The sequence below is a fragment of the Dryobates pubescens genome, chromosome 34 (genome assembly GCF_014839835.1).
Source record: "Dryobates pubescens isolate bDryPub1 chromosome 34, bDryPub1.pri, whole genome shotgun sequence".
In the NCBI taxonomy this organism is placed as follows: Eukaryota; Metazoa; Chordata; class Aves; order Piciformes; family Picidae; genus Dryobates; species Dryobates pubescens.
The window spans coordinates 6519100-6539661 of record NC_071645.1 but is presented as its reverse complement, the minus strand read 5'-3'; the positions used below and the strand labels follow the sequence as shown (position 1 = coordinate 6539661).

Sequence of the window (20562 nt, the reverse complement as noted above, 5' to 3'; positions counted from 1 at the left end):
ACCAAAGAAGTTTCTCCTCATGTTGAAGTGGAATTTCCAGGCCTCCACCTGGTCTCTATGCCATTAGGCTCTCAACCCAGCTCTGCTATCTTCTTGCCTTCCCTGGCACTGCCCATCCCAGTGAGTACTTACTTCCTCCTTGTGTTTTTGCAGCATGTTTTGTGGATATGGTCCTTCCATTGGACTTGGAAGCCAGTGAGCTGCTTTCAGACACATTTGAAGTCCTCAGCTGCAAAGAAATCAAGCTGTCAACCATGAGATCAAAGCCTGATGATGATGTGCAGCCTGATGAAGATGAGTTGGCAATGGCCAATGCTGTCATGCAGGTGGCACAGAAAAAGATCATCTCACAGGTGAGTGGCACTTGATTGTGGGGTGGGAAGGGGGCTTGCCATACTGGAAGGCTCTGTGACTTGTGCAAGCCAGCCAGCAGGAGTGGCCAGCATTAGTGAGGCCACACAAATCTAAGCCAGACATTGAGGGGCTGGAGTGGGTACAGAGAAAGGCAGTGAAGGTGGTGAGGGGTTGGTGAGGAGAGGCTGAGGGAGCTGAGGTGGTTCAGCCTGAAGAAGAGGCTGAGAGGAGCACTCATTGCTCTCTACAGCTGCCTGAAAGGAGGCTGCAGTGAAAGCAGTGTTGGACTCTTCTCCTAAGTAAGTGACAGGACAAGAGTTGGCCTCAAGCTGCACCAGGGGAGGCTCAGGTTGGACATGAGGAACAATTCCTTTGCTGCAAGGGTGGTCAGGCTTTGGAACAGGCTGCCCAGGGAGGTGATGGAGTCACTGTCCCTGCAGGTGTTTGAGGAGCAAGTAAACATAGTTGACTCATGGTCATGGAGGTGTTGGGTAGAAGGTTGGACTTGATGATCTTGGAGTTGTTTTGCAACCATAATGATCCTATGAAGATGCTCCAGGGAGCATACACAGGAATGCCAGTGACCTGCTGTGCCCAGAGGCTGTTACTGAGAGTCTGTAGGTCCACCCTGATCCAAGGGCACCTGTGGAAGCTGTGGGTGTTGGCCAAACACAACCTTCTGGCTAGATTGGTGAAGAACAGTCTTAGCCAAGGGATCTCTTGGCGTGCTCAGGGTTGCACTTCCTCTGCGGGCTGTGAAGCTATGCCAGGCTCCATTTGTTCTGCATCTTTCATGGTTGTGAAGCATTTGAGTGGAACAATGGGGTTTGGGGGGCATCTTTTGGCCCTTTGCCTTGGGTGTAAGAAGGCAGGCCATTAGTGATGGCTCTTAGACGTTAAAAACCCAGCTCTGGGCGCGGCTTAAGAGCAGCTTAATTGCAGTAATTCCCCTTCTGAGCTGCGGGAGCACTGCTCGCTTCAGGCCATTCAGCCGACCACGGAGTGGCTTCTCCTTCTAACTGCTGATGCCTCCTTCAAACAAAGGTTCAAAAGAAGAACTTCGTGGAGAATGTCATCCCAATAATCACATCCCTGAAGACTCTGATGGAGCAGAAGAGGATCCCGGCTCTTAGGGACCTCATGAACTACCTTCGGGTAAGGGGAGGCGTTTCCTTGTCGGGACTTTATTTTTCCCCCCCCTCCCCTTTCCTCTCTCCAGTTAATGTGTTAGATGTGCAAGCAGCAATGGAACAAGCAGCCTTCTTAGAAGGAAACTGAGGAGGCATATGATGTTGTGCCACTGCCACCGTGCTAAATAATGTAGGAGGTGGAGGGGACTTGAGATAAGGATCTCACAGTGTGTTAGGTGTGAACCTCCTCAGTGGGACGTGGGCAGAAGGCTTGGATGCTGGAAAGCTCTTTTTTTTTCCCCCCTCCCTCCATGTTCTGAAGCTCCAACTGGAACCCAAACTCTTAGTCTGTTAAAAACACCTCTGCTCTACCAACTGGTATTTCCTTTTGCACTTGAGCAGCTGTGAGCCGAACGGAGATGTTGAGGCAGTAGACAGGGAGAGGTTTCCCAGAGAGAGTTTCACCATGCCTTATTGCTGCAGGAAATGATGCAAGATTACAGAAGTGAAATCAAAGACTTCTTTGCTGTGGACAAGCAGCTGGCAGCCGAGCTGGAGTATGACATGAAGAGGTATGAAGAGCAGCTGGCCAGCGAGGAGGAGTCGGAGCAGGTCGCGGCGGCGCAGGCAGAGGTTGGTGGTGGTGCCGCCGTTAACTCCGTCCACGTCCTGGCCCTGCTGAAGCCGCTGTGCACGTCACAGCCAGCCCCTGTGTGTCTGTTACAGCACTGGGAACAGAGTGCTTGTGTAATGTTCTCACTGCTCTTGGTGTTTGCTGGCAGAAGCTTGGCTTGTCAGAGTCGTGGAGTGCACTCAGAGCGACAACAAACACCACGTGCTAAAGGGGAGCAGCAAACAATTAATGGGAGGAGAGCTGAATTGAGAGGGAAAGCAAAGTTTCAGTCACCACAGGCTGTGCTTGCATGGTGTGTTGCTCTCTGTTCCCAGAGTGGTAAAAATGAGCCCCTTTTGCTTGGCTTGTTTGTTTTGTCTGATTTAAAGGGATATACAGAGTGGAAGCTTGCATCTGTCCTAGTCAGGCAGATCCTCTTTGGAAGGCGGTGTAAAGAAATGAGCTCTGTGCTTGGGGCAATTGTCCTGAGCTATTTTAGTTGCCTACCTTAAGATGAGATGACTTCTACCCTGGAAGTACCTTTCCCTCTCTGCTGACTTTTTGAAAGAGCACCTATATATAGACCTCTAAACTAGGACATATGTACCCCATCAAGGCTCCCTGCTCACTCCCTGGTAACACTTTGTCCAGCAAATCCTTTCTCCCTGGCACCCCCCTTTACATCCATCACACAAAGGGCACTTCTCCAGCACACAGCATCTTGTACCCATTGTTAGTCACACCATCCATTCTCCTGTTTTCTGTAGCAACCTCCATCTTTGGAGACAGCTGTACCTTCTGGTGGCTGGAATGACAATGCTCAGACTCCTGTACGTGGGAGGCAGTCCCTGCCCGCTGGATCAAGGCTTTCCTCTGTGCCATTGGAGGCTGCTTCACCTAAAGCTCTGAAACAGCCATTGCTCAGACACAGGTATGGGTTTCTTTGTGTTACCAGTTGGGATCTTCTGCAGGGCTGTTGCTCTGCTTATCCCCTCACAGAATGGTAGGAGTTGGAAGGGACCTGTTGAGTATCATCCAGTCCAACCCCCTGCCAAGGTAGGTTCACCTAGAGAAGGTCACACAGGAACACATTCAGGTGGGTTTGGAATCATAGAATCAACCAGATTGGAAAAGACCTCAAAGCTCCTCAAGTCCAACCTGTCACCTAAGCCCTCCTGATTACTAGACCATGGCACCAAGTGGCATGTCCAGCACTGTCTCCAGAGATGGAGACTCCACCAACCCCCTGTGCAGCCTGTTCCAGGGCTCCATCACCCTTCAGTTACAGAAGATCCACCTCTCCTTTATATGGAACTTCTGATGTTCAAGTTTGTTCCTGTTACCTTTTGTCCTGTCACTGGGCACCACTGTCCCATTCTCCTGACACCTACCCTTGAAGTATTGATCAGCATTGATCAGATCCCCCTCAGGCTGCTCTTCTCCACACTAAACAGCCCCAGCTCTCTCAGCCTTCCTCCTCACAGAGATGTTTCAGTGCCCTCAGCATCTTTGTAGCCCTTTTCTGTCCCCTCTCCAGCAAGTCCCTGTCCTCCTTGAACTGTAGAGCCCAGAACTGGACACAGTATTCCAGATGTGGCCTCACCAGGGCAGAGCAGAAGGGGAGAAGAAACCTCCCTTGAGCTGCTGGCCACACTCTTACTGATGGAAGTCCTTACTTATTGACATGAAAGTCACCAGAGTTGCAGCATAACCTTCTTCTTCTGGTGTTTAAGATCACAAGGGATTGGGAGGGGACAGATCTCTCTTGACCTGCACCACTGAGGTGGTGGAGTCCCCATCCCTGGAGGTGTTTAGGAAGAGCCTGGATGAGGCACTTGGTGCCATGGTTTAGTTGATTAGATGGTGTTGGGTGATAGGTTGGACTCGAACTCAAAGGTCTTTTCCAGCCTGGTTAGTTCTGTTCTATTCTATTCATCTGGGCTTGCAGGAGGAAATCACCTGATTGTTTCTGTCCCCTTCTTTGCCTTGCAGGCCAGCATCCTTGAGCACCTTTGCCATCCTGAACTCTGCCAGGAAAGCCATGGAAGCCCAAGACAGGCAGCGCAGCAAGAGCATTGGAGGATGTTTGTTGGCTGCATCCCTTCCATCGAGCATGGCTGGCAGCAAGCAAGGTATGAGCTTGCCTTGAGCCAGTTGACACAGCCTGATTGTTAGACCCTTGAGGTTTCTAAGTGAGTACACTCCTGTCCTTAATCATTTCCTTGTCATTTCTAGCATCCTTTCAAAGCCAGAGGTCTTCTGGAGGAAATGAGTTGGTGGCAGGCCGAGCGATCAGCACACCGGAACGTGAGTGTCCCCCAGAGCAGCCCTGCCTGCCCACACTGGGCTGAGCACTGGTTCCCTCAGCAGAGCCATGCACTGCTGCCTCTCTGAAGAGCAGAGAAGGATCAGTCATGGATTATTGATCATTGATCCAGTCATGGATTATTGAGCTCTCAAAATGGTTGTGGTAGAACCATTGAACTAAGAGGAGATCTGATCAATGTCTGTAAATATCTGAGGGGTGAGTGTCAAGGTAGAAGGTGCCAGGCTCTTTGTGGTGGTGCCCAGTGATAGGACAAGGAACAGTGGATATAAGCTGCAACACAGGAAGTTCCACCTCGACATGAGGAGATGCTTCTTCACTGTGAGGGTGCTGGAACCCTGGAGCAGGCTGCCCAGAGAGGTTGTGGAGTCTGCTCTGGAGACTTTCAAAACTCATCTGGATGTGGTCCTGTGTGATCTGTCCTGGGTGATCCTGCTCTGGCAGGGGGATTGAATTTGATCTTTACAGGTCCCTTCTAACCTCCACCACTCTGATTCTATGGGTGCTTTCTGACAGCCCTGCAGCACTCTGCAGTGTCCCTTTCTGAGGTGGAAGAGGCAGATGTAGTCAAAAACAAGTGGAGCTGAGTTCAGCAGTAGATTCCTGTCATTTATGCTAGCTTGTTGCTGAAATCCTTTAGGGCATCTCTGTTGTAATGTGAATTGTGAGTGTGATGAGCACAGATTCACATTGCATTGGGTTGGAAGGGACCTTCAAAGGTCATCTTGCCCTACCCCCTGCAGGCAGCAGGGACATCTCCAACTAGATGTGGGTGCTGAGGGCCACATCAAGTCTGATCTTCAATGTTTCCAGGGACAGGGACTCAACCACATCTCTGGGCAACCTGTTCCAGGATTTCACCACTCTCCTTGTGCAGAACTTCCTTCTGATGTCCAACCTAAATCTGCCCTGCTCTAGTTTCAAATCACTGCCTTTTGTCCTATCACTGCTAGCCCTCCAAACAGTCCCTCCCCACCCTTGCTGTAGGTCCCCTTCAGATCCTGAAATGCAGCCCTAAGGTGTCCCAACCACGCTCCAGAGAGAGCTCCAGCTAGCTAAGCTGGGAGCACAGTGTCTGAGGGGGCAGCTGTCCTTAGGCAGGGGTGAGATGTTTGGGGAGGGGTGGGTGTTGCAGAAGCAGGGCTGGCTGCCTGCCTGTGCTCTGGGGCTGTCTGTGCAAACAGGCAGAGATAAGGCAGTCAGCTGTGCAGCACTCTGCAAATACCTGACAGCGGCGGGCAGGCAGCAGCAAACTGGCGGCAGTGGTGTGCAGCCACTGGAAAATCTGACCCTGCTCTTCTCTCTGCTCTGCTGTTCAGCCAGATTTGTCTGCTCAGTGCTTCTCTTTGCTGCCTGAGCAACAAGCAGTGCTGAAGGGCCTGGAGAACAAAGCTTATGAGGAGCAGCTGAGGGAGTTGGGGGTGCTTAGCGTGAAGAGGAGGCTGAGGGGAGACCTCATTGCTCTCTACAGCTCCCTGAAAGGAGGTTGGAGTGAGGTGGGGGTCTGTCTCTTCTCCCTAGTATCAGGGGATAGGCCTGAAATTGTGTGCCAGGGGAGGTTCAGGCTGGAGATGAGGAACAATTTCTTTGCTGGAAGAGTGGTCAGGGGTTGGAACAGGCTGCCCAGGGAAGTGGTGGAGTCCCCATGCCTGGAGGTGTTCAAGAGACCCGTGGCCAAGGCACTATGGGATGTGGTTTAGTGGCCATGGAGGTGTTGGGCTGATGGTTGGAGCTGATGATCTTAAAGGTCTTTTCCAACCAAAAGAATGCTATGGTTGTGTGATGTCTGTGCCAGAAAGGAAAGGGGAGGGTCGTGTTTTCAGAGGGCAGGAATCTCGAGGCACCACATCTCCGTCTGGAAGCCCGCACGGCTGTTTCTCTTAAGCACCATATGGTGGGAAAGGAGGAAGAGGAACGTTAATCTGCAGTGCTACTAGTGCTGAATTGCTTCTCTTGGAGGCAGCATGTGTCCTTCAGCAGGGAGACAAACTGTACAGAGCAGCTCCATCACTGGAGTGAGCGTGTGTTGAGCCATCTGCCTGGCGGTGCTGGGCCTTGCAGGCTGACAGACAATCAAAATAAACCCTCCTGATTCCTCTGCTCCAGCATTCCAAAGCTAGCACAGATGCAGCTCTTTGTAAACCACTTTGTACTTGAGGAGTTAAGAGCAGCTGTCTCCCCTCTTCATCTTGACTCTTCTGGCTGTCACTCCCTTCCCTGCTGTCTTTTGGGTCTCCTCCTCAGCTCCTGCTGCTTCCTTTGAGGAAGGGCTGGGTGGGTCTGGTGCTTTTCCATGCACTAGTCACAAAGCCTGGACACCTACAGGACAGTCCTAAGAGATGGCAGAAGCCAACTAAGGAACTGGGTTTCCATTACAAGCTTCAGTGATTGCTTTCCTGCACAGGGAAGCAGTTACAGAGCAGACTCAGTTTGTAGAGAGAAGGCCTTTCAGCAGAGTTTCCAACTCCTGCCCTATGAAGCTCTTTCTACCTTAATTCCTTCTGAAAGCTTCTGGGAAACATGAGCATAAAACAGAGCTCTGAATAAAGTAAAATCTGAATATTGTGACATCTTTCCTGAGATAAATGACAGGGAAGAGACAGCTGACAACTCTGGCCTATTCAGGCAAGCTAAATTTTATCTGGCTTCCTTGTCAAGTGATTCCTCTTGTCTGGCTGTAGGCAGCTCCTCCTGGAACGGCTGCTCAGGTCCTCTGTCAGTCTGCAGGGGCCCCCCCTTCTGACTGGGCAAAGCAACTGGGCTGAGACTAACCTCTTGTTGGGCAAGATGGCAAAGCTTCAGTGGGAGCTGAGGCTTTCCCACCTAGGCAGCACAAGGAGCTGCCTGACTGAGGTCACATGCAGAGCAGGTGGTAAATCTGGAGCAGGAAGCTGCTGGGCACAGCAGGGGCAGCAGAGTGGTGAGGCTGGGTGGGACACACTGAGGATCTCCCTGATGGGGACAGGCTGAAAGAGTTGGGTCTGCTCAACCTGGAGAAGGGAAGGCTCTGAGGGAACTTAGAGCAGCCATCCAGTACCTGAAGGGGGCTGCAGGAGAGCTGGGGAGGGATTTTTGACAAGGGCTGGGAGTGACAGGAGGAGGGACAATGGCTTTGGGCTGGGAGAGAGGAGATTGAGAGTGGAGATGAGGAAGGTATTGTTTCCAGTGAGGGTGGGGAGAGACAGGAACAGGTTGCCCAGGGAAGTTGTGGATGTCTCCTCCCTGGAGGTGTTCAAGGCCAGTCCCCATAGTTAGCTGAGTGGTCAGAGCTGGGCTCTCAAGAGAAGCCCTCTTGGTTCCAGGAGCAGGGACCTTACAGCACAAACAGTTCTATGCCTTCTCTGTATGAAGTCTGTGTTGTACTGCTGGAGTGTGTCCAGAGGAGGCCACAAAGATGATCAGAGAGCTGGAAACCTCCCCTATGGGGACAGAAAGGTATGAGAGAGCTGGGGCTGTTCAGCCTGGAGAAGAGAAGGCTCCAAGGAGACCTTAGAGCAGCCTTGCAGTACCTAAAGGGGGCTGCAAGAGAGCTGGGGAGGGACTTGTGACAAGGGCTGGGAGTGACAAAATGAGACTGAGCTGGGAGAGGGGAGACTGAGACTGGAGATAAGGAAGAAATTCTTCCCAGTGAGGCTGGGGAGACTCTGGCACAGGTTGCCCAGGGAGGCTGTGGATGTCCCCTCTCTGGAGGTGTTCAAGGCCAGGCTGGATGAAGCCCTGAGCACCCTGGGCTGGTAGGAGGTGTCCCTGCCCATGGCAGGAGGGGGGTTGGAACTGGATGGTATTGAAGGTCCCTTCCAACCCAACCCATTCTGTGAATCTGGGAGTCGCTGTGCTGCAAACCAGAGCTGTGTGTGTGCTTGCAATTAACTGGATGCTCCTTCTCTGTGACACTGAAGTGCTCTAAGACAGCATGCCTTGCCCTCTGGCCATGTCACAAGCTGACTGCTGATATGTGCTTGTCCTTTCAGAGACCATCCATGACTTGACTTTCGGTGCTGGGGTCAGTTACATCAGCATGACGCGCACACCGGGTTCAGCTCCTCCAGGCAAGTTATTTCTGTGGCTCTAATTTGGGAGGGGGGGAGGGAGGAAAAGGGGGGGAAAAAAAACCAACCCAAATGATCAAGTCTTTAGCATTTTTTGGAAATATGAAAATATCTGCATTGTTTGCAGGGGAGGAGGAGGCTGAGCAGAGAGAAGTTATCTGTTTGACGTCGCCAGAGAAACCGTGAGTTCAGTGTGGGGCTGGAGCTGCCATCCCAGCACCTGCAAGGAGCCTGCAAGAAAGCTGGGGAGGGACTTTGGAGAAAGGCTGGGAGTGACAGGATGAGGAGAACTGGCTTTGAGCTGGGAAAGGGGAGATTGAAACTGGAAATTAGGAAGAAATCCTTTACATTGAGGTGGGGAGACACTGGAACAGGCTGCCCAGGGAGGCTGTGGATGTCCCCTGCCTGGAGGTGTTCAAGGTCAGGTTGGATGAGGCCTTGAGCAACCTGGGCTGGTGGGAGGTGTCCCTGCCCATGGCAGGGGGGTTGGAACTGGATGAGCTTTGAGGTCCTTTCCAACCATTCTATGAAAAACTGGTGAAGTGCTTCAAGTGGCCAAGAAGCTCAATACCATCCTGGCATGCATCAAGAATAGTGTGGCCAGCAGGAGCAGGGAAGTCATTGTGCCCCTCTACTCTGCACTGGTTAGGCCACACCTTGAGTCCTGTGTCCAGTCCTGGGCCCCTCAATTTAAGAAGGAGGTTGAGAGACTTGAAGGTGTCCAGAGAAGGGCAACAAAGCTGGGGAGGGGTCTGGAGCACAGCCCTGTGAGGAGAGGCTGAGGGAGCTGGGGTTGCTTAGCCTGCAGAAGAGGAGGCTCAGGGGAGACCTTCTTGCTCTCTCCAGCTCCCTGAAGGGAGGTTGGAGCCAGCTGGGGGTTGGTCTCTTCTCTTAGGCAAGCAGCACCAGAACAACAGGACATAGTCTCAAGCTGTGCCAGGGGAGGTTTAGGCTGGAGGTGAGGAGAAAGTTCTTCCCAGCAAGAGGAATTGGCCATTGGAATGTGCTGCCCAGGGAGGTGGTGGAGTCCCCATCCCTGGAGGTGTACAAGAGGGGATTGGATGTGGCACTTGGTGCCATGGTTTAGTCATGAGGTCTGTGGTGCCAGGTTGGACTTGATGATCTCTGAGGGCTCTTCCAACCTTGGTGATTCTGTGTGAAATGGTTCTGCTTCTTCCCTCCAGCCTGCCCCAGCGCCGGGAGTGGAAGGTGGAATCCCCAGCGAGGAAAAGCAGCAACCACCGCGGCCCTCTCAGACGGTCCCAGCGCAAAACTCCTCTGAAACCAGAGAACTGATCCTCTCTTGGGACTTTTGTACAGAACCCTCATGTTGCCTGGAGTCTTTTCCTCTGGAAATCACTGCAGGCACACCTCCCTCCCTCCACATCTATTGACAGCTAGTCTTCAGCTGAGAGTGTCTGGAATCTGGGCACCCAAAGGCCAGATTAGCACGTGTGTGTATTATAAACTGCTGCTGCTGGCCTAGCTCTCTGGAGTATAAAGCTGCAGCATAAAGGGAGCCTTGCACTTCACTCCCAGGATGTATAATTTGTCCATTTGGGAAAGTAAAGAGCAGAATGCTGCCACGAGCTTAGCAATAAATGCAACTTAGCTTGGCAGGGAAGCGAGTGGTTTGAGCTTATTCACTCCAGCCCTCATTGTCCCTCTTGGTTATGTTCTGGAGCTGCTTTCATTTCAACAGAGGCAAAGCAGCTTGGCACTGCCACACCCCTAAATCTGCTAATTGCACACTACATCACCTCTTATTTGTTGTGCAGGCTCCTGTGTGTGTGAGCAGCCTTCAGGTTCTTTTGTTGGGGGGGGGATTTCCATTCTTCAGCTGTGTTATTCCCAGCTATTAACATTTTATGAAAATAAATGGTTAGAGAATTAATTCCACCCACAGCTTCTTCCCCCCCCTTCCTTTTTTCCCCCCTCTTGATGTGACAGAGAAATTATTTCATTATATTTTTTTTTTTCCCCCTCCTCTGTGGATTTCTGCAGCCTCTGAAGTTTTTTCTCCTGCTAGGGCGCTGGTACCTCGGGCACTGAGTCCATCTGATGCTGGACACAGCAGCTTTTAAAGCTCAGCTCTTAACCTGGCTGCAAGGAGGATGGGATCCACTCCCTAAACCCAAGGTTGGGAAGTCACACCACAGCTTTGTGCTCTGCAGGTAACCACAGAATTGTTTGGGTTGGGAAAGCCCTCCCAAGGTCAGCCAGTCCAGCCTTCAACCCCACACCACCCTGGCCATTAAACCATGTCCCCAGGTGCCACAGCCACACCTTCCTGGAACACCTAAGGGGCTCTCTAAGTGGGGGAAGGTGACCAGGCCTGGGTCTCTCTGATGCCATGTGAACCTCACTGAAGTTTCCCCATTGTTAGCTTCTATTGCAGAGCTCTTGTCCTAGATTTCATTGGAACTGGCATCTGGTGGGGGTTTTTTCATGCTGCTTTGTCCTACTCAGGCCTGAGGAGGTTTTTCTTTCCCTGCACAAGTGGGAACAAAGAGGCTGAGTGTGCTTTTGCCACAGCCCTTCCAGAGGCACTTGCCTCCTGCCCTGGAATCTCACAAGCTGCCCTCACTTCCCCTCTTCTCTTTGGAGACTGGAGGAAGCTTCAAGTGAGGTTAAGCTTTGTTCTCCCAAGTCAAAACCTGGAGGACAGGGGCTGTATGCAATGGCTTTGGCTTCAACCATGGCTGATTAGGGCCACATCCATTTATTTTGTACCTTCTCTTCTGCCTCAAAATCATAGTTTTGGTTGGTAAAAGTCTGAGTCCAGCCTTCAACCCAACACCCACCCTGGCCATTAAACCATGTCCCCAGGTGCCATGGCCACACCTTTCTTGAACACCTCCAGAAATGAGGACTCCACCACCTCCCTGGGCAGCCTGTTGGAAATGCCTGAGCCATTCTAATGAAGGCCAGAGGAAACAGGCTTGGCTTAACCACTTGGAATGGTACACTGGAATAGTTTATTGCCTAGCTTGTGCCTTTCTGGTCTTCCTTCTGTCCTCCAGCAGCACTGAGATGAGCCCTGTGAACATTAATCTGCCTCCTCCAGAGAAGAACTAGGGATAGATTGATGTCCAAGAACGAACTGATTAACAGCCCCCTGGCCTGAGTGCTCTGCCACACAAGGCTTTCCCTTATCTCACTGAAGTGAGAAGAGAAGCCTCCAAGGTGAGGGCTGCTGAAAAACCCCAAGCCCAACAAAAAGCCCTGCAAGAATGCTTTGTAGCTTGGTGTTTATGGAAAACATTCTTGGCAGAAGTTAAAACATCAGACATTAGTACAAACCTGCATGTTATTCACAATGGTACAATGAAGTCATCAAGCAGATCTCATGTGCTGTGTCAGGGGGCAGGGGTCCCCTCCTCTTCTTAGGGATGCCTCAAAATGAAGTGGATTCTGGTTTGTCACAGGGAGGGCTGCCTTTGGCTCTTGGTGAGACTGTAGATTGTGATCCCATAGCTCCCCTGCTTCAAACCCCTTCCCTTCTCTCCCTTCTTGCAGGTACCCCATAAGCAGCACAGCACAGGAGTAGTGGCTATAGAGAAGGGGGCAGAGGAATATTAGCTCCCTCCTGCCATGCTGAGCAGAGGCAGCGCGCAGCTAGTGGGCAGCCCCGGGTGGCTTGCTTGGGGAGGGGGGGGGAGCATGTTTTAAGCAGGTAACCAGCATGTAGCAGTGGTGATGTCCAAGTTACACAGAGAACAGAGGGTTAGTGCTGCTCCATCCTTGGTTTTCACTTTGGCTAGCAAAAGGAGGAGGGGGGGGTAACACTTTGCTTAGGCAAAACAAACGCAGCGCTGGCAGGGCGGGCGAGGCCCCGAGGAAAGGAAGCTGGAGAGAGGGGGGGGGGGAAAAAACCACCACTGACAGTCCAAAGCATCAAGTATCCAAAATACTGTATACAGGAAAAGTTAAAGACAACTCCATTCATATTGGAAATACAAGAACACTAACTTCTGCTACATTAAAAAACCCCCCCCCACCACCCTTTCTTAAACCACAGCACCCTCCCAGTGTTGCAGCCGCAGCTTGCAGGCTGAGGGCACCCAATGCTTGGTCAACACTGCCCCCCTTGTCTGCTCCTGGGCACCAAGGGTTTCCAATCATAGAAGCCCAGCAGGGTATAAAGCCTTGGGAGAAACCTCTGGAGGTCATCTAGTCCAACCCCCCTGCTCAAGCCAGGTTGCACAGGAGCACAGCCTCCAGCTGGGTTTGGAATCTCTCCAGAGGAGGAGACTCCACAACCCCTCTGGGCACAGATTAAAGCCAAGAGATGGGTGGTTTGGGTCTTGCTTGGGAGTTTCCCTTCACCAGCTAGAGGAAAAAGGTTGCAACTGCCCCTACAAAAGTGCTTTCTGTATTGAGCTTTTGCTTTTCCCCAGCCCCAGAAGCAGTTGCCTTGGCTCTGCAGCTTAAACCTGTTAAGGCTGCCATAGCTGTCCCACCCTGTTGTTAGTGCTTTAGGGAACTTGCAGAGGGCTAGCACACCTCAAAGTCACTCTGTGTCAACCTTGTTGGAACTGAATCCCAAAAGCTAAAAAGCCATCATCCCTGGCTCTTTCTTGCATCAACAGAATACAAAAGTGTTGGTCTCTGGCAAGAAAAAGTACAATTTTTATATATATATATATATATATAAAACAGTTGATAGCTCCTGCCATAAAGGTACAAAAACTATCCCTGAGTGACTCTGTTCTGTGTCTGGTTAAGACCTCTTGTGACAAGGAGATTGCTGAAGAGGCAAGAGATGCTGTTCCACCTGCAATTTCCTGATGACACTTGGCACTGGCACTGAGCTGCTCTGACAGTGCCATTGTGTTAGCAACACTTGGAGCTCCTCCCTGGAGCTTTGGGGAGGGGGGGGGGGGGGGAAAGGAGTAAAAAAATAGCTACATTACTTCAAACCCTGCTGGCATCACCTATTTACACTTTAAATAGAAAGGTTACCTTTGTGGGGGGTTTTTTTTTCCCCACCTGAAGTAATCAAAATAGAGCTTTGCAAGAAAAAGTTAGGAGGGGAGGGAGGCAGAGGGAAAGGGAGGGAGGAGAGGTTTCACAACATAAATGGAGAAGGGAGAAAAGAAAAAAGCTTGAAGCTATCTCAGTACCTTTGCTGGCAGCCCAAGAAAGCTATTTGGCTTGGATTTTCCTGAAGGGGATGTCTCAGCACTAAGGTCTCTGCCTCCCCTCTCTGAGCCTCTTGCAAAGCCTGAGCGCTGCTCGGGGCAGGTTAGAGTGGGGGTTACCTGTGTGCAAGCAAGCAGGGGCCAGGAGCCACCCTTCTGGCCTGCTGCTGCCCAGGGGTCAGGTTAGAGGGAGCAGCAGCCAGGTTTCAAGGAGCTTGCAAAAAGGGGGCTGAGAAGGCTGAGTTGTGTTCACCCCTTCTGGAGGCCACCCAGCTACCCCTTTTCTCCGCTCAGGAGCGGAGTCAAAGAGCAAGGCAGTCACAAATGAGTTAAAAAAGTCACCAGCCAGGCCTGGGCAGCAAGCTGCTGAGAGGAAGACTCCCTCCCTTCCTCCCTCCCTCCCCCCCTTGCACAGCTCAGTCTCAGTCTTTGCAGTCCAGCTATTGCTCTATCAGCACCTTTGGGTTTCTCTCTACTGGAGTAACATCTCCCGCTCCTGGCTGCTCCACCTTTTACCTAACGCTGGTCCCCTGCTTGCTTTGCACCTCGTGGCTGTGTCCCTGCAGCACAAAGTAGAAGGCAAATCCACAAACTTCCCCAGCCCAGCCTCTTGGGAAAGGATTAAAATGCTTCTTGAGTCCAAGGAGAGGGTTTAGGTGATCCTGGTGGTGCCTCCAGAGGCGGGGGAGACGCAGGTTGGGCAGTGAGGAGTTACTTGAAACTTTGGCAAAGAAAAACAAGAGAGAGATACAGACAGCTATGGAGTTCTGGTGTGGCCCAAACTCTTCCAAGCGCACTTAATTCAGCCTTTGCTCTTGCTTTGAGTTCCTGGAGGAGGTATTTTCACACTTGCTGTTGCTGGTTTGCAGTATTCTGTTGGGAGTCTTAGATGACGAACGAAGACTTGTGTCTGAAGTCACCCTGCAAGGGAAGCGGTCGTGGCTTCAGAGGGCTTGGGGCTGGAAGGGACCTTCCAAGATGATCCAGTTCCAAGATCATCCAGTTCCAAGCCCTCTGCCATGGGCAAAGACACCTCCCACCAGCCCAGGATGCTCAAGGCCTCATCCAACCCAGCCTGGAACATCTCCAGGGAGGGGACATCCACAGCTTCCCTGGGCAACCTGTTCCAGTATCTCACAGGCACCTCTGGGGTTGCTTAGCCTGGAGAAGAGGAGGCTCAGGGGAGACCTTCTTGCTCTCTCCAACTCCCTGAAGGGAGGTTGGAGCCAGCTGGGGGTTGGGCTCTTCTCCCAGGCAAGCAGCACCAGAACAAGAGGACACAGGCTCAAGCTGTGCCAGGGGAGGTTCAGGCTGGATGTTAGGAAGAAATTCTACGCAGAGAGAGAGAGATTGGCCATTGGAATGTGCTGCCCAGGGAGGTGGTGGAGTCCCCATCAGTGGAGGTGTTTAGGAGGAGACTTGATGGGGTACTTGGTGCCATGGTTTAGTTGATTAGATGGTGTTGGGAGATAGGTTGGACTCAATGATCTTGAAGGTCTCTTCCAACCTGGTCTATTCTGTCCTGTCCTATCCCATCCCATCCCATCTGCATGACTTCCAGCACTCCCTCCTAGCTGGTAAGGAGTGGGAGGCACCAGTCAGACTGGTCAAGTGCTCTTTCTGCCTCTGTCCTTACTTACCAAGGCAAGGCAGAGGACTTTCTCATTCCCTCTTCAGTATCTCTGCTAAGAGGCAGAGGCTTTTTTTTTCCCCTCCTGATCTTCAGCTTAGTGATCCTACTCAAATCCCAAAATGCAAATTCTCTTGTAAAAGCATCATGGCCTCCCCTCTTAATCCAATGAAACTCATCCTCAGGGGGTCAAGCCATCAGCTCACAGACAGAGCAGAGCTGTCTTTGATAGCTCTTGGCAGCAGTCACTTAAGGCAACTTAAACCCTTCATCATTTCTAAGGAAATGACTCAGCTTTCACCCTTCTGTTAGCTTCTCTCTCTCTCTCTTCTCCAGCCTTCTGAGTGATGCCCACTCTGAGAACTGAAGTCTGCAGGCCCTAAAAAAGCTGGGAGTCCTCTGCCCACCCTCCTCCTCTCCTAAGCAGGGAGATGTTCAATGCAAATCGTTTGTTACCTCATCATCTGTCCGGATGTAGTTAACACCATCAGGCTTTCCTGGAGGCTTGTAGCTGAAAGAGAGGAAAAGATTTCATTTCTGGGACAAAGGAGACTGCAGGATTGGGGAGGGCAGGGGAGGTCATTCTGCCCCAGCACTCAGCAGCTTGAGTCCTCTGTCCAGTTCTGGGCCCCTCAATTTAAGAAGGACATTGAGAGACTTGAAGGGGGCCAGAGAAGGGCAATGAGGCTGGGGAGGGGTCTCAAGCAGAAGGAGGGGAAACTTAACCCACCACACCCTGTGAGGAGAGGCTGAGGGAGCTGGGGGTGTTTAGCCTGAAGAAGAGGAGGCTCAGGGTAGACCAGCAGGAGCAGGGAAGTCATTCTGCCCTGTGCTCAGCACTGCCTAGGCCACACCTTGAGTGTCCAGTTCTGGGCTCCTCAGCTCAAGAAGGACATTGAGAGACTTGAAGGTGTCCAGAGAAGGGCAAGGAGGCTGGGGAGGGGTCTGGAGCACAGCCCTGGGAGGAGAGGCTGAGGGAGCTGGGGTTGCTTAGCCTGCAGAAGAGGAGGCTCAGGGGAGACCTTCTTGCTCTCTGCAACTCCCTGCAGGGAGGTTGTAGCCAGGTGGGGGTTGGTCTGTTCTCCCAGGCAAGCAGCAGCAGAACATGAGGACACAGTCTCAAGCTGTGCCAGGGAAAGTTTAGGCTGGAGGTGAGGAGAAAGTTCTTCCCAGCAAGAGGAATTGGCCCTTGGGATGTGCTGCCCAGGGAGGTGGTGGAGTCCCCATCCCTGCAATAAAGGCCTGGATGTGGCACTTGGAGCCATGGTTTAGTTAGTTATGAGGTGTTGGGTGACAGGTTGGACTTGATGATCTCTCAGGTCTCTTCCAACCTTATTGATTCTATGCTTCAAAGATGACAGTGAGGAGGAACAACTGAAAAGAGAGCAGACTGAAGAGCAAAATGATAGAGCTGGGCTTCTTCCAGCATCCAACTCCCCTTCAGCAGCAGGTAGAAAGGTTGCTGGATGCTTCCACAAGCCCAGCTCTGCACAGAGGTGGTTTTTTGCCCCCATGAGCTCTCCTGCCCTGCTCCCTGGGAGCCTCCTGCATTGTTTCCTGGGGCAATTAGAAAGTCCATCTGAAAGCTTCGCTGCGTTCCCCTTCGCTTCCAAGGGAGCACCACTCCCTTTGTTTGCAACCCCACTGGGCTGCACAATTTGTGTGCTGCTGTCAAGTCCAGCATGTGCCAACCCTCAGCTGCATTTCAATAGGGTATTTGGAGCTTTGGCTGTAAAAGCAGAGATTAACACACACCACACACACACACACCCCCCCCAGAAAAACCCACCACAGAAGAGGGCTGCTGCAAAACAACATTTGCCACGGAACAAATCTCTGGTGAGCAGCTTGGGCTTCCATATATTATCTCTTCTCCTGGTTCTGTGAGGACATCAGGGCCTGTTTCTGATGCTAATGCTGCTGGGTTTCATGTTTTGCTGTGCATCCTGCACTGGCTGGCTGGAATCCCAAATTTAGGCTCTCACAGCTCGTGAGATTTCCTGCAGAGAGCCAATTCTTCTGCATACATTTTCAATGCATGGCCTGATGCTTCCCACTAATAGTGCAGAGAGCTCTGTTCAGTGCAGAGCTCAGCTGCAGGCTTTCACTTGGGCTGCTCCCCACTTTCCATGCAAATAGGAGGACAGGCCAGAGTTTGGACTTGATGTTGTAGGTTGGACTTGATGATCTCGCCCCTGTGCTCAGCACTGCTGAGGCCACCCCTGGAGTCCTGTGTCCAGCTCTGGGCTCCTCAGCTCAAGAAGGACATTGAGAGACTTGAAGGTGTCCAGAGAAGGGCAAGGAGGCTGGGGAGGGGTCTGGAGCACAGCCCTGGGAGGAGAGGCTGAGGGAGCTGGGGTTGCTTAGCCTGCAGAAGAGGAGGCTCAGGGGAGACCTTCTTGCTGTCTACAACTCCCTGAAGGGAGGTTGGAGTCAGGTGGGGGTTGGTCTCTTCTCCCAGGCACCCAGCACCAGAACAAGAGGACACAGTCTCAAGCTGTGCCAGGGGAGGTTCAGGCTGGAGGTGAGGAGAAAGTTCTTCCCAGCAAGAGGAATTGGCCATTAGAATGTGCTGCCCAGGGAGGTAGTTGAGACCCCATCCCTGGAGATATTCAAGGTCAGGCTCAACAAGGCTCTGAGCAACCTGATCTAGTGGAGGATGTCCCTGCTGATTGCAGGGGGGTTGGAGTGGATGACCTTTGGAGATCCTTTCCAAGCCAAACCATTCTAGGACTCTATACTAGAGCACAGCTTTCACTCCTCTGACTGGTCTGGGTAGCAACCCCCACATTCTCCCTTAAGCAATTCAACCTTGGCCATGGTGCAGGGTTTAGAGGGGGGAATTGGATACTTCAGGTACTGGGTTTGCCTGCAGCCTTTGGCAGGGAACTAGGAAGGAATGTCCAAGCCAGGCACTGTAGCCACCAACTTGATCAGGGACTTGTGTAAGAACACTTTGAATCTCAGCTTACCTTTCCCCACTCTCTTTGCTGTTTGCAAAGTAACCCCTCCTGTAGGCACAGCAGATCCCAAGGGTGATGAGCACCAAAACTGCCAGGACCACCAGGACTCCACCAATTATCCCACCAATATTGAGGTCATCTGGCAAAGAGACAAAACATCATCCCAGATTTCTTTAAGGCAGTGGCAATGAATGGCCTGAAATTGTGCCAGGGGAGGTTTAGGCTGGAGATGAGGAGCAACTTCTTTGCAGCAAGAGTGGTCAGGGGTTGGAAGAGGCTGCCCAGGGAGGGGGTGGAGTCCCCATCCCTGGAGGTGTTCAGGAAACCTGTGGCCATGGCACTTGGGGACATGGGTTAGTGGCCATGGTGGGGTCAAGAGCTGAATGTGATTATCTTAAAGGCCTTTTCCAACTGAAATGATTCTCTGATAATCTTAAAGGTCTTGAGGATCTTAGAGGGCTTGGAGTGACAGGTGGTGAGACAGGTTGCCCAGGGAGGTTGTGGGTGTTCCCTGGTCAGGTTGGGTGAGGCCTTGAGCAACCTCAGCTAGTGTGAGGTGTCCCTGCCCGTGGCAGGGGGGGTTGGACCTGGATGATCTTTCAGGTCCCTTCCAACCCAAACCCTTCTGTGATTCCATTGATCAGGACTGAGAAACCAAAGCCTGCAGAGCTACTCACAGACTTCCATCTCCTGCTCCTCACACTTGGCAAAGCCAGCATCGTTGGTGGCTATGCAGGAGTACCGACCTGTGTCCCCCTTGTGCACAGCATGGAACACCTGGGGAGGAGAAAAGGGAGGGCAGCAGGGTGTGAGAGGCAGGAGGCACTGGGGGAGCCTATCACCATGCATAACCAACTCTCCCAAGCTACACTGAGCTGTGAGACATCTTCCTTCCCTCCTTCTAAAAAGAGAAGTGGTATTAGCAGTGATCAAACCCAACCAGCTAGGATCTGGAACCTTCCCTTTCCCAACTCACCCAGGTCCTACCACCCTTAACATTCTTCACATCACACCTTCCTTGAAGGCCATGCAATGACTTTTGTCCTTCTAAAGCAACCTTATCAACAAAACAAGTCTTGATTGTGTCTGCAAGGGCAGTAGCAGAGTGCCTGTGGTGGATCTTCCATCTGGCATCTTCCCTTTCCCAACTCACCCAGGTCCTACCCACCCCTAAGCTTCTTCACATCACACCCTCCTTGAAGGCCATGCAATGACTTTTGCCCTTCCTTGAAGGCCATGCAATGACTTTTGCCCTTCTGAAACAACCTTAGAAGCAACCTTTTCAACAAAACAGGTCTTGATTGTGTCTGCAAGGGCAGTAGCAGAGTGCCTGTGGTGGATCTTCCATCTGGACTCTTCCCTTTCCCAACTCTCCCAGGTCCTACCACCCCTCACCTTCTTTACATCACACCTTCCTTGAAGGCCATGCAATGACTTTTGCCCTTCTAAAGCAACCTTTTCAACATAACAACTCTTGATTGTGTCTGCAAGGGCAGTAGCAGAGTGCCTGTGGTGGATCTTCCATCTGGCATCTTCCCTTTCCCAACTCACCCTGGTCCTACCACCCCTAACCGTCTTCACATCACACCTTCCTTGAAGGCCATGCAATGACTTTTGTCCTTCTACAGCAACCTTAAAAGCAACCTTTTCAACAAAACAACTCTTGATTATGTCTGCCAGGGCATTACCAGAGTGCCTGTGGTGGGGTTCAAGGTGTAGGAGGAGTTGTGGTGTTTGGATTTGGTGTCCGGTGACAGAGGTTCGCTGTTGCGGTACCAGCTGTAAGTGGACTTGGGGTATCCTTCACTCTCGTGGCAGTGGAGAGAGGCTGTCTTGCCAACAGGTACAGCTTTAGGCACAGTGCATCTGGGAGTCATTGGCTTCACTGTGGGGAAGAGACAAACCATGTAAGTGGCACTGCTAAGTGGAACCAAACCATTCCTGATGTGCTTTCTGAGGTGGCAAAACTCCCCCTCCCCCCCATCTCCAGCTGGTTTTAAGCCATATCCAAGAGTGTCACTGTTTCAGAGAACCATAGAATTGTTTTGGTTGGAAAAGATCCCCCAAGATCATCCAGTCCAACCAGCAACCCCACCCCACTGTGGTCATTAAACCATGTCCCAAAGTGCCATGGCCACAGCTCTCTTTAATATCTCCGGGGATGGGGACTCCACCACCTCCCTGGGCAGCCTGTGCCAAGGCCTGACCACTCTTGCAGCACAGAAGTTGCTCCTAATCTCCAACCTGACCCTCCCCTGGCACAATTTCAGGCCATTTCTTCTCCATCTATCACCTTACATGTGCTCCTCCTATCACCTGAGACTAGGGAGAGGAGACCAACCCCCAGCCGGCT

At 51.9% G+C, this 20562-nt stretch overlaps 2 protein-coding genes across 2 annotated transcripts in view; one reads left to right on the top strand and one right to left on the bottom strand.

Moving 5' to 3' along the window:
- The window catches only part of NCAPD3 (non-SMC condensin II complex subunit D3), a 50188-nt gene extending 40420 nt beyond the window's left edge, over positions 1-9768 (top strand). Inside the window, exons 26-34 of the mRNA XM_054176167.1 lie at positions 154-353; positions 1399-1509; positions 1968-2117; positions 2865-3028; positions 4090-4229; positions 4333-4404; positions 8395-8472; positions 8600-8654; positions 9657-9768. Coding sequence (XP_054032142.1) covers positions 154-353; positions 1399-1509; positions 1968-2117; positions 2865-3028; positions 4090-4229; positions 4333-4404; positions 8395-8472; positions 8600-8654; positions 9657-9768 — 1082 coding nt within the window. The remainder of the gene's footprint in view (positions 1-153; positions 354-1398; positions 1510-1967; positions 2118-2864; positions 3029-4089; positions 4230-4332; positions 4405-8394; positions 8473-8599; positions 8655-9656) is intronic.
- Positions 9769-14025: 4257 nt separating this feature from the next.
- JAM3 (junctional adhesion molecule 3) overlaps positions 14026-20562 on the bottom strand; it is a 32272-nt gene continuing 25735 nt past the window's right edge. The window contains 5 exon segments of the mRNA XM_054176007.1: positions 14026-14537; positions 15703-15757; positions 18219-18348; positions 18887-18986; positions 19898-20094. Coding sequence (XP_054031982.1) covers positions 14502-14537; positions 15703-15757; positions 18219-18348; positions 18887-18986; positions 19898-20094 — 518 coding nt within the window. The 3' untranslated portion in view covers positions 14026-14501.